Source organism: Sinocyclocheilus rhinocerous, unplaced genomic scaffold (assembly GCF_001515625.1).
Source record: "Sinocyclocheilus rhinocerous isolate Xijiao unplaced genomic scaffold, SAMN03320098_v1.1 scaffold154, whole genome shotgun sequence".
NCBI classification, from domain to species: domain Eukaryota; kingdom Metazoa; phylum Chordata; class Actinopteri; order Cypriniformes; family Cyprinidae; genus Sinocyclocheilus; species Sinocyclocheilus rhinocerous.
Genome location: NW_015659335.1, coordinates 514,949 through 531,101, shown reverse-complemented (window position 1 = coordinate 531,101; position 16,153 = coordinate 514,949). Strand labels below are relative to the sequence as shown.

The window sequence follows — 16,153 nt, the reverse complement described above, 5'->3', positions numbered from 1 at the left end:
AACTTTTATAAAGAATATCTCTTTGGATTTGAGACTTTAGTCTTTGCAAATTTACAGATCTTCTTTATGCACCAAGAGCTTGTAACACTTCCAAAGAGAAAGGAAAAATTGAAATCGCATCATATGACCCCTTTAAAAAGGTTATAAAAAATGTCAATAATTATCGATACAGAACGATGTGAAACATTATATCATTTATACATTTTTTAGCTATATCACCCAGCCCTATTACCATATGACCCTTGTGTAGAGCTTTTTTTAATTTGCTGGCGAGCCATAGTGATGTCATTTTTGTGAGTGAATTGTTCTTTTGAGTCAGATATTTTAATGAATTGTTCAAGTTAGTCATTCATTAGCGAATCGGTCTGAGGCAAATTTTGAAAATACTTCACCCATTCATAAGTTTGGGTTCAGTATGATTTTTTTAAATGAAGAAATTACTACTTTTAGTCAGCAAGGGTGCGTGATCAAAAGTGAAAACCGCATTTACAATATTACTGAAGATTCTGTTCTTTTGAATTTTCTATTCAGTATTTCTATTCAAGAATCCTGAAAAATGTTTAATTGTTTCCACAAAAAAGAATAAAAAAATAAAAAAATAAATATTAAGCAGTACATCTGTTTTCAACTGTTTGCTATTAATAAGAAATATTTCTTGAGCACCAAATTCTCATATTAGAATGATTTCTGAAGGATCATGTGACACTGAAGACTGGAGTAATGATGCTGAAAATTCAGCTTTGCATCACAGCAATAAATTACATTTTACAATATATTTGATTAGAAAATGTTATTTTAAAGGGGTCATTTGACGTTGCTAAAAAGAATTCGACACACAAATATAACGTGTACTTTATCTTTGATTACAAACAAACAAAGAAACAAAAATTAATAAACAAAGCCAACCACCTAATAAATAATATGTGTCAGTACTGGGTCAATAGTATGTAACAAGCATTACTTTTATTTGTATCAATACTACAGCGAGAATAAAAGTTATGCTTTCTTTCTTTGCGTGAACATTTGGGCGGTGTTATGCAAATCTTCCCACATCGTGACGTAGGTATGTTGGGGGTGTGTTAGAACGAGCCATTTTAGGTAGGCGTGGTTGACTCTTAACTTTTATAAAGAATATCTCTTTGGATTTGAGACTTTAGTCTTTGCAACTTTACAGATCTTCTTTATGCACCAAGCGCTTGTAACACTCAAAAGAGAAAGGAAAAATCGAAATTGCATCATATGACCCCTTTAAATTGTAATAATATTTCACAATATTACTATTTTTAGTGTATTTTTGATCAAATAAATGCATCCTTAGTAAACACGTAATAGACATCTTTCAAAAACATTAAAAGTCTTACCGACCTCAAACCTTTGAGTGGTAGTATATCTATTACCAACTAATCGAAATTGACTGGACAAGCCAGTCAATTCAAAATGTATCTGAATCCACTCTTTTTAAGAGCATTTCAGCTGTTTATATGCAAATGTGATACTTAAAAATCAGTGCAATGCTTTCCAGACCGTGCGCTCTTTCACAGACATCTTGTATGTGTGCTTGCTTTGCTACAGAAAGTTTTTCTTCAACATTATTTGAATACTTGTAGTGTGTGGTAATCTTGGCTCCTCTCAAACGCAGCTACAACCCTCATCATTTGCATTTGAAACTACAACCAAATCATTGCATCTCTCATCTGTTAGTGTTAAAACACTGAACGCAGACATTTGTCCATTCATATTTCAGCCTCAGTCTCAGCTGTCCCAACTGGTGAGGTGGGCAGCACTAATGTTCCTGAGCTCGCTGCATCCAGCTCGGTCATACCGACTAAATCTGACTCCCAGAATCCCACGGGAAATGCCGTGACATCGTCTTCCAGTGGTGAGGAGAGAGGGGAATGGACTGAAGGGGTGAAAGAGTTGGCAGGTACAGCGACCGCTTTTTTCAATGTTAAAGTCACACGCTGTTACATTAAGACAATCCTAATTAGTTAGCTGCAGTTAATTTTCAAGCTAAGAAGAGATCTTCTGTTTTCTTGTACTGAAACAAAGACCCTTTTGGCACAAGAGACCAGAAACCTTTGTTTAATAGTGCCGTCTATAGAGCAGCACTGGATCTTTGCCATTGTCTTTGGTATATCATGTTACTGCAGCGTTAATACTTTGCTACAATATTATTTTGGCTGAGGTTGGAGTGTAATGCTGGTGTACTGCATATCATTTTTTTGGTTTCAAAGTATGCAAAAATAGTATGCGTATTGTGGGAGTCTTCTACACTCAACATGGCCAAAGTGTCACACATTACTAATGTATGTAATATATCTTCTCTCACTGTTTGTCCTTAAGTTAAGAGCTCAGAGTCTGCTGGTGACGGAGAAGGAGATTCTGTACTAGAGAATGAACCTGCACAAACAGCGGATGAGAACAGCTGCAGCAGTCATTTCTCCATTTCTGAATGTCTGCGAGGTCCAGAAGAGCCTGACCTGGTGGACCGGTCCTCACAGTCTTCTCTCAACAGCCAAGACGATACAGGTGTCTATGCACCCACATACACACCCATAACATAATTCTTTACGTTTATTCATATTTAGATTTTTACACTTATTTATGTTAAATTTTTAATCTTTAGGCGAGGGTAAAGCTAATGGAGATAGTGGAAAAACAGGATCGTCGCGCATGATTACACGACTCCGAAACCCTGATAGCAAGCTAAGCCAGCGCAAGGTCATGCAGGACAAAGATGGCAGCTCTCAAGATGGTAGCAGAGCACTTAAAGAGGTGGGACTTTGTCTTTTTGGTCATTAGCGGTGTTTGCTAAGGCACAAATCAATGTTCCTGTTGCTCATATTAAGCAAAATTATACCAGAGGTCTTCAGCAAAAAAAAGTTGCTTTGAAATATGTTACACTGTAGAATTATGCGTGTATTTCTGTAAATCCTGTGAATTTTATTTCAGACTCCTCCACTGTCATCGGCTCCTTTTCCGAAATCCTGATAGCAAGCTAAGCCAACGCAAGGTCATGCAGGACAAAGATGGCAGCTCTCAAGATGGTAGCAGAGCACTTAAAGAGGTGGGACTTTGTCTTTTTGGTCATTAGCGGTGTTTGCTAAGGCACAAATCAATGTTCCTGTTGCTCATATTAAGCAAAATGATACCAGAGGTCTTCAGCAAAAAAAAGTTACAAAGTTGCTTTGAAATATGTTACACTGTAGAATTATGCGTGTATTTCTGTAAATCCTGTGAATTTTATTTCAGACTCCTCCACTGTCATCCTTCGGCTCCTTTAAGAGAGATTCAAACAAGAGCAGTGGCTTTTTCAAACTGGGCCAAGAGGGTAAATTTCGCGTCTACCACAATCAGTACAGCACTAACACACTTGCACTGAACAAGCACCAACACCGTGAGGATCACGACAAACGCAGACACCTCTCCCACAAGTTCTGCATGACCCCTGCTGGTGAGTTCAAGTGGAACGGATCGCTGTATGGCTCCAAAGCCCTGACTGTGTCCACACTGAGATTAACCATCATCCAGCTGGAGAACAATATCCCTGCTCCGTTCTTGCATCCCAACTGGGCGTCACATAGGTAAAAGCCTTACAAGTGCCAGTAGGACTTTTATTTTAAATGTATAATGGTTTCTGTATTTAACCATGTCATCCTGTAACCTTTTCCGTTGCTGTAGGTCAAACTGGATAAAGGCTGTCCAGATGTGCAGCAAGGCGAGAGAGTTTGCTTTAGCTTTGGCCATTCTGGAGTGTGCAATCAAACCAGTGGTCATGCTCCCTATGTGGAAGGATTCTCTGGGTCACACAAGGTCAGTTTAAATAAATATTAAAACAGCCGTCCGCAATCTTTTGATGCTTCGGAAAAAAAGCGATGCAACAAAGATGAGTGGAGTTTAAATGTATGCAAATGCAATATGGTGACTACCAGTATGAGTACAGATAGTGAAGCTCCCATGATCTGTTGCCTGTTAGAGCTTGATTGGATAGAAAATATAAAAAATATAGCTAGCAATCAGCAGTTCAGAAAATTGATGGCATCTGATGCTATAGCTGTTTTACAAGTCTTTCTATAAAAGCAGCCATTAAAGTCTATATAAAATGGTTAGTATAAATATAAAAAATCGTAAGTTATATTTGAAGGTCATACAAACCAGATAGATACATAGATGAGTAGATTAAAGTGTGTATGTGATTAAATTTGTACTGAGTTTGAAATCATCTGAGCTTTATGTCTGTGGGATTTTTGAGATCTGCAGCTAAAGCTGAATAAATCAAAGCATTGTGCCGAGTCTAGTGGATTGCAAGTTTTAAGAGTCGTTATAGTCACAGGATTTCACTAGAAGTCTGTGGGATCTTGGCCTTGTTTGATATTCTGCTAAGGAAAAATGTCAGTTCAGTAAGAAAATCATAACAACCCAAGTCATGTCTGGGCTGTGTTTGGTGGATGTAGCTTGAAAGCTTTAGAAGGATTTACAGTCAGAAAGAGCTTAGGGATTTTATAAAAAAAAAAAAAGGACAGCCACATTTTTACAATAGCAGTATATTGGCTTTGTTAAGCCTACGTAATTATCATGTGCAGTTTTCTATAAAAGCAGCCATTAAAGTCTATATAAAATGGTTAGTATAAATATAAAAAATCGTAAGTTATATTTGAAGGTCATACAAACCAGATAGATACATAGATGAGTAGATTAAAGTGTGTATGTGATTAAATTTGTACTGAGTTTGAAATCATCTGAGCTTTATGTCTGTGGGATTTTTGAGATCTGCAGCTAAAGCTGAATAAATCAAAGCATTGTGCCGAGTCTAGTGGATTGCAAGTTTTAAGAGTCGTTATAGTCACAGGATTTCACTAGAAGTCTGTGGGATCTTGGCCTTGTTTGATATTCTGCTAAGGAAAAATGTCAGTTCAGTAAGAAAATCATAACAACCCAAGTCATGTCTGGGCTGTGTTTGGTGGATGTAGCTTGAAAGCTTTAGAAGGATTTAAAGTCAGAAAGAGCTTAGGGATTTTGTAAAAAAAAAAAAAGGACAGCCACATTTTTACAATAGCAGTATATTGGCTTTGTTAAGGCTACGTAATTATCATGTGCAGTTTATTGTAAGGGAAATTAAATGCTTATTTGCATGTATGGATAATAATACATTAATCCAGTAATATTTTTCAGCACATTGTTGCTTCTAAACATGAAAGCATTTGTGTACTTGAACAAATTTAATGCTGGGGGCTTTATGAAAATGTACAGTGAGTCACCTTTATGTCCCAGTTGTGGTGAGCTTTCTTTTTTTGTTCTTCATCTTTCCGAAGGCTTCATCGCATGACCTCTGTGGAGCGGGAAGAGAAAGAGAAGGTGAAAAAGAGAGAGAAAAAACTAGAAGATGAAGAGACTATGCAGCAGGCCACATGGGTGAAGTACACTTTCCCCATCAAACACCAGGTACGTCTGAACACTTGGCAGAGTGTTTCATTTGAACATTTTAGAAAATCACATCAGCTTCAGCCATCAAGCTGTAGGCATTCAGTAACTGTCTAAACATCTTCTGTAGGTGTGGAAGCAAAAGGGTGAGGAGTACAGAGTAACTGGGTATGGAGGCTGGAGCTGGGTGAGTAAGACGCACGTCCATCGCTTTGTCCCAAAGCTACCTGGAAACACCAATGTCAATTACCGGAAAGCACTTGAGGGTATGTTGTTTGCTCATATATAATACTACAAAATGTAATCTGGGAGACAGAAAAATCTTCCATTGGCAGAATTTCTCTCATACAAATTCTTTTTTAGCAGCTAAAACGGGAATGGGCAATCAGGCAGTTCTCCCAGAAATACCAAAAACTTTGGTTAAAACAGATGAAATTTCATTTCAAAATGTGCCTGAAAAGGATAACGTCCAGGACACGTCACTGGATTCTTCTGAAGAAAAGCTACCTGTGGAGAAAGATCCCATGTTAAAAGATGAAGAACAAAATGAAGAAAAAGAGAATGAAACGGCTGAAAAAAAGTGTGCTGAGAAAAATGAATCTGTGGAAGAAATGGACACCAGCTCACCTAACTCTGTAAATGATGAAGCAGGTATTTACAAAGTTTAATATTCTCTGTGCTTTTTCCTGTACCAAGGACAGAAGTATATCAGAAATGATATAGCATGTATTGTAAAAATGGTTCCCTTGTGGAACATAGTTGCTAATGTGTCTCTGTTTTTCATAATTGCAGCTAACATCACAAATGCCTCATCCGATGACTCTCCTTTGAAAGGAGAGCCTTCAGATAGTGAGGTAATAAAGGATAGTGCTCTGAATCAACCCCAGCAATCCTTCTGGCATGATGTTGTGAATGTCAGTGAAGGCTTCTTGCTACGCACGGCATACAAGAAAAGGAAGGCATCAAAACTTGATGGCCTTTTGGAGAGACGGGTCAAACAGTTCACCATAGAAGAGAAGCAGAGGCATGAGAAACTCAAGCAGGCCACCAATTCTAAACCCTTGACTGAAAAGATAATGGAAAACAAGGAGACAACCTTTGCTGCTGAAGACCAAAAGGTCAAGATTGAAGGAACTATCTCTGAAACTCCAAAGTCTAGACAGACAGAGGGGGTAGCATGTCTAGCAATCCAAGAAAAAGACAATGTGGTCAAAAAGCTTGATTTTAATCAAGAGGATGAACAGGTGAAGACAAGCATTTCAGGACAGAAGAACATCCTGGACGTCAGATTAAATGACTCGTGTGACTTAGCCCCTAAAGAACATCAGCAGAAGTTGCCAGAGCCAGAACCTAAGACCACCAGTAGGGTGGCAATGTCTGAGCTTAATGGAAACTCTCAAAGTCTGGATCAAAGCTTGAACGCTAAACCTGATAAAACCATTACAGAAACTACATGTCCGCCTGAAGACTCTGAGAGAAAGGACATCATTGAAAACAATGAGAATGACCTAGATGTAAAGAGAACAGTGCCTGTGCAAGTAAATGGGAAGGATGGTCTTGTTGACACGGAATGTAAGAATTTGACTGATAATGTTAACACAAAGGAGCTAACCAATACGGCTGGGGAGGAGATTAAAGCAATATCACCAAAGGAACCAGTGAAGTCACTAATGAATGGTGACGCCATTCAAGAGTGTCTTAAAGAATGGACTAATAGCACGCTTCCTCAGGTGAGTTCGGATGAGGAGAAAGGAGTTACCAAACTTGACCCAGATTATCCACCACCTCAGAAAGTGGCCAAGTTGGAAAACAACATCGAAGGACCTGTAGACTCCTCGGTTAGTTTCTCTGTACCCGAACCGTCTTCTGTAGCTTCCGAGCCAAATGCAAGATCCGAGGTGCCTAGTCATAGCTCAAAGGTGGAGCCGATGCAAGTTGAGGAGGCAAAGCCTCCTGTTCCTTCCCCCATCCCTTCAGCTGAAGAGTCCAGCTTAAGCAGTGACCTCACTGAAAACAGCAGCAGTGTTAGTGAGACTACGACTGTCATTACTCAAGTCACCACAACTACAACCACAGTATCCACAGAGTCTCGTATGGTGTTGACCTCACGTGACAGTCTTGCTTCCAATAACCGGATCAGTACATCTGTACCAACAGATTCTAATGTGGAGTCTACCAGCTCGGTTTCGACACTCTCCACTACATCTACCACTACTGTTACCAAGGTTATGAACTCATCCCAGGAAGCTACTCTAACAAAAGAGTGCAAGACCACGGTCACGAAAACACTGACTGATACCATGTCTAGTCCTAGTGGTTCCAATGTAAAATCTATGACAGTAAGTCACGAATATTCCACTAGGGACAGGGTACGACTGTTAAAGTTCTCTCGTATCAAGAAAACAAGGTCCGGAACGGCCTTGCCCTCGTACCGCAAGTTTGTGACCAAGAGTAGCAAGAAGAGTATCTTCGTGCTTCCCAATGACGAGCTGAAGAAACTTGCAAGGCGCGGTGGCATCCGTGAAGTTCCTATCTTTAATTATAACGCCAAGCCAGCTTTAGGCATCTGGCCCTACCCATCCCCACGACCAACATTTGGGATCACATGGAGGTCTATATTTTCTCTTTTTTTTCCCCTGATCTTTGTCATCACGTTGTTTTTCTGAAAACCTGAATTAATTGCTAAAGCAAGCATCACTGTTATTATGGCTTATAATTGGGGTTAGAGTATTGGAATATCCATTACTGCTCCAGGATGACCACCTTTCAGCAAAATTTAGCTCTAGTCCTAATCAAACACACCTGAACCAACTAATCAAGGTCTTTAAGGTCACTAGAAACTTTTAGGCAGGTGGTGTTGGAGCTAAACTCTGCAGGAAATTGGCCTTCTAGGAGCAGGATTGGACACTGCTAGGTTAGGAATTTGAACAAGCCCCTAAATTTAATTATTAACTGTTTGTTCTACATGCAAAAACATTACTTCAAAACTTTGTGTCTTGTTAAACAAAGGTGTGCCATCACTTTCTATGCAGTCAGACTTACAATTTTGTCTGGTGTATGATAAAACGGATGAAGATTGTAGACATGTCCTGACTCATACCTTAAAACCGGAATATCATAGAGGGTGGCTCTTTTGACTTGGACCAGTGAGCAGCCGGCTACCAATGCCCGAGCAACCATCGAGAACATCCAAGCATCGATGTAGCAATGCGTTAAAAACGATATAGAAAACCTTGGCAACCCCCTAGCACTTTTGGTGGCAGATTCAGCTTGAAGAACCACTAACTTTTTGTTCAGAGAATGTAGTAATCTAGTTTAACATATGCTAGTTTCCTTAAGGATCTTTGTAGCTCTTTCCTGTATTATTATGTTCTTGGTCCCAATTACTGGTATTGTCTTTTCTCAGTGTTACTTTGGTGTTCAGAAAAAATAGGGATATTGATGCTAGCTGCCTTTTTTTTAAGACCAGTAATGGTCACCAAAAGACCAAATTGGCCTATGAGATTTGAATGCTAAGTTCTTTTAAACCTTTTTTGTAATGCTAATGAGCTGGAGGTTCTGTCATACAGGTATCGTCTCCAGACGGTGAGATCTTTGGCTGGAGTGAGCCTAATGCTACGGCTACTTTGGGCCTGCCTCAGATGGGAAGATATGTCTGTGAAACCCTCACCCACAGGAGGAACAACACGAACAGGTTAGTGCTTAACTGCTTGTCACATGCCGCTTTGTCGTTTGGTGTTCAGCACTCAACCTTTTTTGTGTAACTTAACAGAGACATCTGACACTGATATCACCACCACTGAGATCATCAAGCGGAGGGATGTTGGTCCTTATGGCATTCGTTCTGAGTATTGCATCAGGAAGATCATTTGTCCCCTTGGGGTGCCTGAGACTCCCAAAGGTAATGGTGACTCAAAGAGTCCTTATGCCAGGCAACCGATTAGTGCTTTGTTTTTAAGACAAGGAAAGTTTTCTATCATGCAAGCTTTGATTGACCAGAAACACTGCTGATATTTGATCTGTCCATCATTCCTTTGAGCAGAAACTCCCACTCCTCAAAGGAAAGGCCTTCGTTCAAGTGCTCTGAGGCCAAAGAAGCCAGAACCAGCTAAGCAGACTGGGCCTGTTGTGATCGAAACCTGGGTGGCCGAGGAAGACCTGGAACTCTGGGAGATTCGAGCCTTTACCGAAAGGTGGGAATTCCCTCTTTTTCTGTGAATTTACAAACCCTAAAACCAAACTTACTGATTCCTTTTGTCAAACGCTCCATCAAAGCTTTCTCTAGAGTGAAAGATCTTGGACGAAGGAGGGTTGTAGATGAGACATGGATGTTTGCATATATTAGCTTATATATTTTAATGATATTCATTTAGGATATTATTTCCTGTGCTCATTTACTCTTTTTCCAGTTTGTATGTTTCTCAATGGTCAGTGTGTCTCAATTTATGATATTTTATTTGTTCATTCGTATTCTTTTAAAGATTTTTAAACCTTCTGACTTCACAGGGTTGAGAGGGAAAAGGTGCAAGCAGCTGACCCAACTAAGGTTAGTGTGCAGAAGAAAGCAGAGGAGGTCAAGGCCCAATTGGAAGCTCAGCTAAAGCAGCAGAGATTGGCAGCCCAACAGGTGGGAAAGTAGACATGTGCCCACCTGGGGCGCCCCTTTTTATTAACCTGGGGCACAATATTGAATGAAATGGGTGTTCTTCCCAATGGGCCTTATGATTTAGTTATTTATTCATTGATTTTATTTTTGCTACATCTACCACTACTTTTTTGCTTTTGATTTTTTCACTCTTAGTTTGGTTGGGTAAATTCATATAATTTAATAATCTTGATTTTAATCAAATTACTCACCCATAGCTGACTTTATCTGGTGCTTTATCTTATTGCCTTGTATCTTTGTTTATATTGTGAAGTTGAACTGTTCAATGACTATATTGCAGAAACGGCTGGAACAGCAGAAACCTAGCAGTACCAACAACACATCCACCTTGACCAGCACCCCTACAACCCCTGGGACCACTACTCAAACGGTGGTGGTGGGCTCTATTAGCGGTCAGGTAACTTCAGCGCCAAAAGTTATAATGACCACCAAGTTGGGCTCTCCAGTGACATTCCAGCAAAACAAGAACTTCCAGCAGTCCTTTGCTTCCTGGGTCAAGCAGGGCCAACAAGGCAACTCAGGTTAGTCTTTACAATGTTATGAGTAGGCATGGTTAATGTTGCTTGATGGCTTTTATTTTAGAGGTTGTTGTTGTTTTTTGTTTAGTTTTTTTGCACGTCGGTATATTTGGTTGGAAATTAGCTGGATTTTTTTGCCGTCCAGTTATGTTGTTTTTTCTTGGTAAGCGTATTTGTGGTGGTGTTTTTAGTGCTTGACATCATTTCGTTGCCCGTGGCGTACTTGGATTCAACCGCTGATGTATTTCCTGATTGAGATGTATGTGTTAGGGTGGTGATCAGACCTGTGTCTTGCAGTCTCTACCAGTTCGGTTGTGACTGTGGCGGCGAGTAGCGCCACCACGTCTGGGCAAACGTTCCACATCGCTGCTGCAGCGGGGTCGATGGCCGGCAGCGTCATCGCTGCTAAACTACCTGTACCAGCCAACAGCAAGATAGTCACAGTGAACGTGCCAACTACTCAAGGAGGTACGGCAGGCCTCCAACATCATTGGCATGTGATTTTGTTTTAAGTTAGGCCTGCCTGCACGCAGAGAGGCAAAATATCGGCTCAGTATTCTTAAATGACGTATTTTTTACTTTCGTGAGCATGGGTCAGTTAATACAGCCTGTTAGTAGTCCAAAAGGGTGTTCAGACTGGCAGCAGTTTGCTGCAACACAGCAATCGAAAGTCATTTAATTTCAATGAGAGGTGGCGGTTTAAGGAAACATTCAGTTTAATTGCTGTCATTGTGAACGTCCACTAAAGTTTGGTACAAGCTTTATGTCTGTTTTACGGCTTTACTATTTTGGATTTAATTCAGTTGATTATCATTGTTGAATACGGAAAAGAATTAGGATTACTTTCTCTTTTTTTAATGCTAAATTTTTTAATGCTATCAAAGAATCCCGGAAAATCTCAGTTTCCACACAAATATTAAGCAGCGAAGAAATGAGCAGTGAATCAGCATATCGGACTGATTTTTTTGCCCCCACAGGAATAAATTCAATTTTACAATATATTAAAATGAAAAACATGTTTTAAATTGTAATAATATTTCACAGTATTGCTGTATTTTTGATCAAATAAATGCAGCCTTGGTGAACTTAACAGACTTGTTTCGAAAGCATTTTAAAAAATCTTACCGACTCCAAACGTTTGACCAGCTATGTATCTACGTAATGCAGTATTCTTGGAGAAAACTAAATCTACTCATCGTCTCGGCAGGCTTGGTGCAGGTACAGCAGAAGGTGGTGGGCATCATTCCATCAAGCACAGCGGGCACCGCACAGTCCTTCCCTGCATTCCAGCCGCGTATGGCCACCATCAACATCAGACCCAACACAACCACCTCCACGCAGCAGGCATGAGCTCTCAGTAAAATCATCCACTCTGGCAAACTCAACATTTTTTGTTCCTGCAATAATGTTTTATGTAATTGTTTATGCCCAGGTCCTTACGACTGGAACCGCTCTCCGACCAGGGATGACTGTGATACGCTCTCCTCTGCAACAGACCACCGCCCTGGGCAAGACTATCATTCGCACGCCCCTGATGGTTCAGCAAGGTATTCTCAACCAGGTTTCATCCTGGAAGTGAAATGGTTCATTTTTTACATTTAATTAATTACGTTTAATAAACACTTTTGTGTGTTTATTCAATAGTATAATAGAGACAGGAAATGACAGAATCCCATTCAATTAGTGGTCATTATTTAAAAGATAAAATTAAAGGTCTGTAATATTATTGATTTATCTGTGCAGCCACTGTTGGATAAGAACAACATTTTTATTGTTTTGAGCTGCATAATGACACTAACTTTGCAGCATCGACATTATCATTGAACTGAATTGAATCAGCATTGAACTGTCTTGAGCTGAAGCTTAATAATGACACTATTGTCTACCGTAAAGCTGCTTATAGCTGAATTGAACTTGTTTCATAATTGATGAACTTTGCAACATTGACTGAACTGAACTGTAACAACACTGAACTAAATACAACTGAATAATGACACTATTGTCTTCTGTAGGGCTGCTTTATAGCTGAAAATTAAGTTTTTTCATAATTGATCAACTTTGCAACTGGTAGTTATTGAACTGAATTGAGCTGAATAAAGACAGCTGAAATTGAGTTTGTTTCATAATTGATTCATTTTACAACATTTACACTGTTATTTTCCTGTTTGTTACTAAAGCAATCTGTATTGCGAAAGTGCTATATAATAAATGGGACTTGATTTGATTATACAAACATATTTGACTGCATAATGCTACAGTTGTGATATGCACAGTATGGCCAATTCTATGTATAAATATACCACATTTTTAGAGTGTAAATGGGATTTATATCACACAGGTCAAGCACAACAGGCAGTGCAAACGAGTTCAGGCGCTCAGGTGGTGGGTACTCCTCGCCTTTCCACACCAAACCAAGCCCAGACCCCACAGACACCCTCTTCTCCCCGACCACAGCAGGGTCAGGTCAAACTCACTCTGGCCCAGCTCACACAGCTAACTCAGGGGGCTCAGGTTTGTACCAGTTTTAATGTTCTTATTGTGCCCGATTCATCCGTGCACATTATAAAGTGCTTCAGTATTGACCTATTTTTGTAGGCCAATCAAAGTTAGCATCACTCTGATTCCCTTGACAAAAACCAATTGGCTTTTGGATTATTGCAGAAAATAAGCTCTGCGACCGACAAAGGTTTTTATGATTCTTACACATTTTGTTCATCATTCTTCACTAATGAACAACTTTTATGAGTTCTTAAGCCCAAATACAGTCGGCGGAATTAAAAAGCTAAATGTTGGCTGTATATGGTATTGCTGATGCATTTTATGTTGTAGAATAAAACATGACAATATTTTGAGCTTGTGTTAACCACAGAGATTTTTGCAAGCATTTAACCAAAAGATTAATTTGAACAAAACATTAACTTTAGGACAATGGAACCAGAAGTGTGGACTTTTTTTCTGGTTTTGGCCTACACAAATACATAATCCGCGCAGTACTCGATTCCAATGACTTTGTTTTGTCGCTTAGGCCACACAGGTTAAAGTTAATATTGAAATAAACTCACTCTTTCACTCTTCAGGGAGGGAACCAGGGCTTGACGGTTGTGATCCAGGGGCAAGGTCAGACCACCGGCCAGCTGCAGGTCATTCCTCAGGGGGTGACGGTCATTCCGGGGCCCGGTCAGCAGCTCATGCAGGCAGCCATGCCCAATGGCCAAGTCCAGCGGTTCCTGTTCACACCCATGGCCCCTGCTCCAGTGTCTGCCCCCGCTGCCCCCTCCACAACAACCTCATCAGGCATCCCAGCCACAGCTGCACCAGCTGCTGCCACCAGCACAACTCCAGCACCCATTCAGCCAGGTCAGACTGTTTATTAGACACTTTATTCACACAAGCATCAATATGGAACTTGGCCAGCAATGTAACTTCTTAAGCCTGAAAAATCTCCAAAAAAGCCATTTAAATTTACTGATGCCATCTGAACTTCATGCACAGATTACCTGGATACCTACTAGTGGTGTTATATAAATGTAAATGAAAATAAAAAATAATAATATATATATTCTATAAAAGTTCTGTCATAATCTATTATTACCCGTCATTTTCATAATGATAATAAGACATCTAATACCCAGTTTTTCGTTCACGTTTTCATTTTTAATCATACTACAGAACGAGCATATAGGCTTATGCATTTATTTATGTAAGAAGAGAATAGATGAACAGCCACACTTTTCATGTTCAACATAAAGCAGATGAATTTTTTAGTTTTTTTCCCTCTCAGCAGTGACAGCTGAGGCCACTAAAACACAACCAAATATGAACAACACTAGGGCTGAGTAAAATATAGATTTTTCCGTTTTAATCGATTCTCATTTTAATGAACCGTTATAGATTCTTAAATCCCAAGAGTCGATCTTTTGATGTTTTCAGAATTAAAAAGCTAAATGTTGGCTGTATATGGTATTGCTGATGCATTTTATGTTGTAGAATAAAACATGACAATATTTTGAGCTTGTGTTAACCACAGAGATTTTTGCAAGCATTTAACCAAAAGATTAATTTGAACAAAACATTAACTTTAGGACAATGGAACCAGAAGTGTGGACTTTTTTTCTGGTTTTGGCCTACACAAATACATAATCCGCGCAGTACTCGATTCCAATGACTTTGTTTTGTCGCTTAGGCCACACAGGTTAAAGTTAATATTGAAATAAACTCACTCTTTCACTCTTCAGGGAGGGAACCAGGGCTTGACGGTTGTGATCCAGGGGCAAGGTCAGACCACCGGCCAGCTGCAGGTCATTCCTCAGGGGGTGACGGTCATTCCGGGGCCCGGTCAGCAGCTCATGCAGGCAGCCATGCCCAATGGCCAAGTCCAGCGGTTCCTGTTCACACCCATGGCCCCTGCACCAGTGTCTGCCCCCGCTGCCCCCTCCACAACAACCTCATCAGGCATCCCAGCCACAGCTGCACCAGCTGCTGCCACCAGCACAACTCCAGCACCCATTCAGCCAGGTCAGACTGTTTATTAGACACTTTATTCACACAAGCATCAATATGGAACTTGGCCAGCAATGTAACTTCTTAAGCCTGAAAAATCTCCAAAAAAGCCATTTAAATTTACTGATGCCATCTGAACTTCATGCACAGATTACCTGGATACCTACTAGTGGTGTTATATAAATGTAAATGAAAATAAAAAATAATAATATATATATTCTATAAAAGTTCTGTCATAATCTATTATTACCCGTCATTTTCATAATGATAATAAGACATCTAATACCTAGTTTTTCGTTCACGTTTTCATTTTTAATCATACTACAGAACGAGCATATAGGCTTATGCATTTATTTATGTAAGAAGAGAATAGATGAACAGCCACACTTTTCATGTTCAACATAAAGCAGATGAATTTTTTAGTTTTTTTCCCTCTCAGCAGTGACAGCTGAGGCCACTAAAACACAACCAAATATGAACAACACTAGGGCTGAGTAAAATATAGATTTTTCCGTTTTAATCGATTCTTATTTTAATGAACCGCCGTTACACCCCTAATATATATATATATATATATATATAAAATGCTGCTGTCATTTTAAAACCTAATACACAGATCTAATATACTGATACATATGCATTTTCTTTCTTAACCGATTACATTCACCTAAGACATAACTACTTTTTGAGTATATTCACTACGATGGGTGTTTTGATATAACCTTTTAATTTCTTCTTGCGCTTGAGCAGATAAATACACACAAAATGTATATTTAACATCATGTGTCATTAATGCAGTCCTTATTGTTGAGCCCTGTTGTTTAGACCTACCAATTTAAATGTTTTGCCTGTTTCTGTGTATTATTGCTGTTCCAATACATTTTCTCTTCTCTCTTTAGCTGCTCGTCTTGCTCCACTGCCCCAACTTCCGACCTCACTTCCTCCCACATCATCTGTCCCTCCATCACAGCCAGCCCAGCAAGCACCCACCCCAGTCCCAAGCGCAGTCGTTCCCCAACCGATTCCATCAGTACAGCCCCACCCACCC

General features: G+C 39.8%; 1 protein-coding gene across 1 annotated transcript in view; it reads left to right on the top strand.

Moving 5' to 3' along the window:
• LOC107723593 (nucleosome-remodeling factor subunit BPTF-like) overlaps positions 1–16,153 on the top strand; it is a 38,826-nt gene that overhangs the window by 13,234 nt on the left and 9,439 nt on the right. The window contains 21 exon segments of the mRNA XM_016532295.1: positions 1,745–1,924; positions 2,344–2,529; positions 2,627–2,775; positions 3,253–3,584; positions 3,682–3,813; positions 5,313–5,442; positions 5,552–5,687; positions 5,785–6,072; positions 6,214–8,032; positions 8,991–9,115; positions 9,194–9,322; positions 9,464–9,614; positions 9,928–10,048; positions 10,368–10,608; positions 10,903–11,073; positions 11,813–11,949; positions 12,038–12,152; positions 12,944–13,116; positions 13,683–13,859; positions 14,985–15,120; positions 16,005–16,152. Coding sequence (XP_016387781.1) covers positions 1,745–1,924; positions 2,344–2,529; positions 2,627–2,775; positions 3,253–3,584; positions 3,682–3,813; positions 5,313–5,442; positions 5,552–5,687; positions 5,785–6,072; positions 6,214–8,032; positions 8,991–9,115; positions 9,194–9,322; positions 9,464–9,614; positions 9,928–10,048; positions 10,368–10,608; positions 10,903–11,073; positions 11,813–11,949; positions 12,038–12,152; positions 12,944–13,116; positions 13,683–13,859; positions 14,985–15,120; positions 16,005–16,152 — 5,176 coding nt within the window.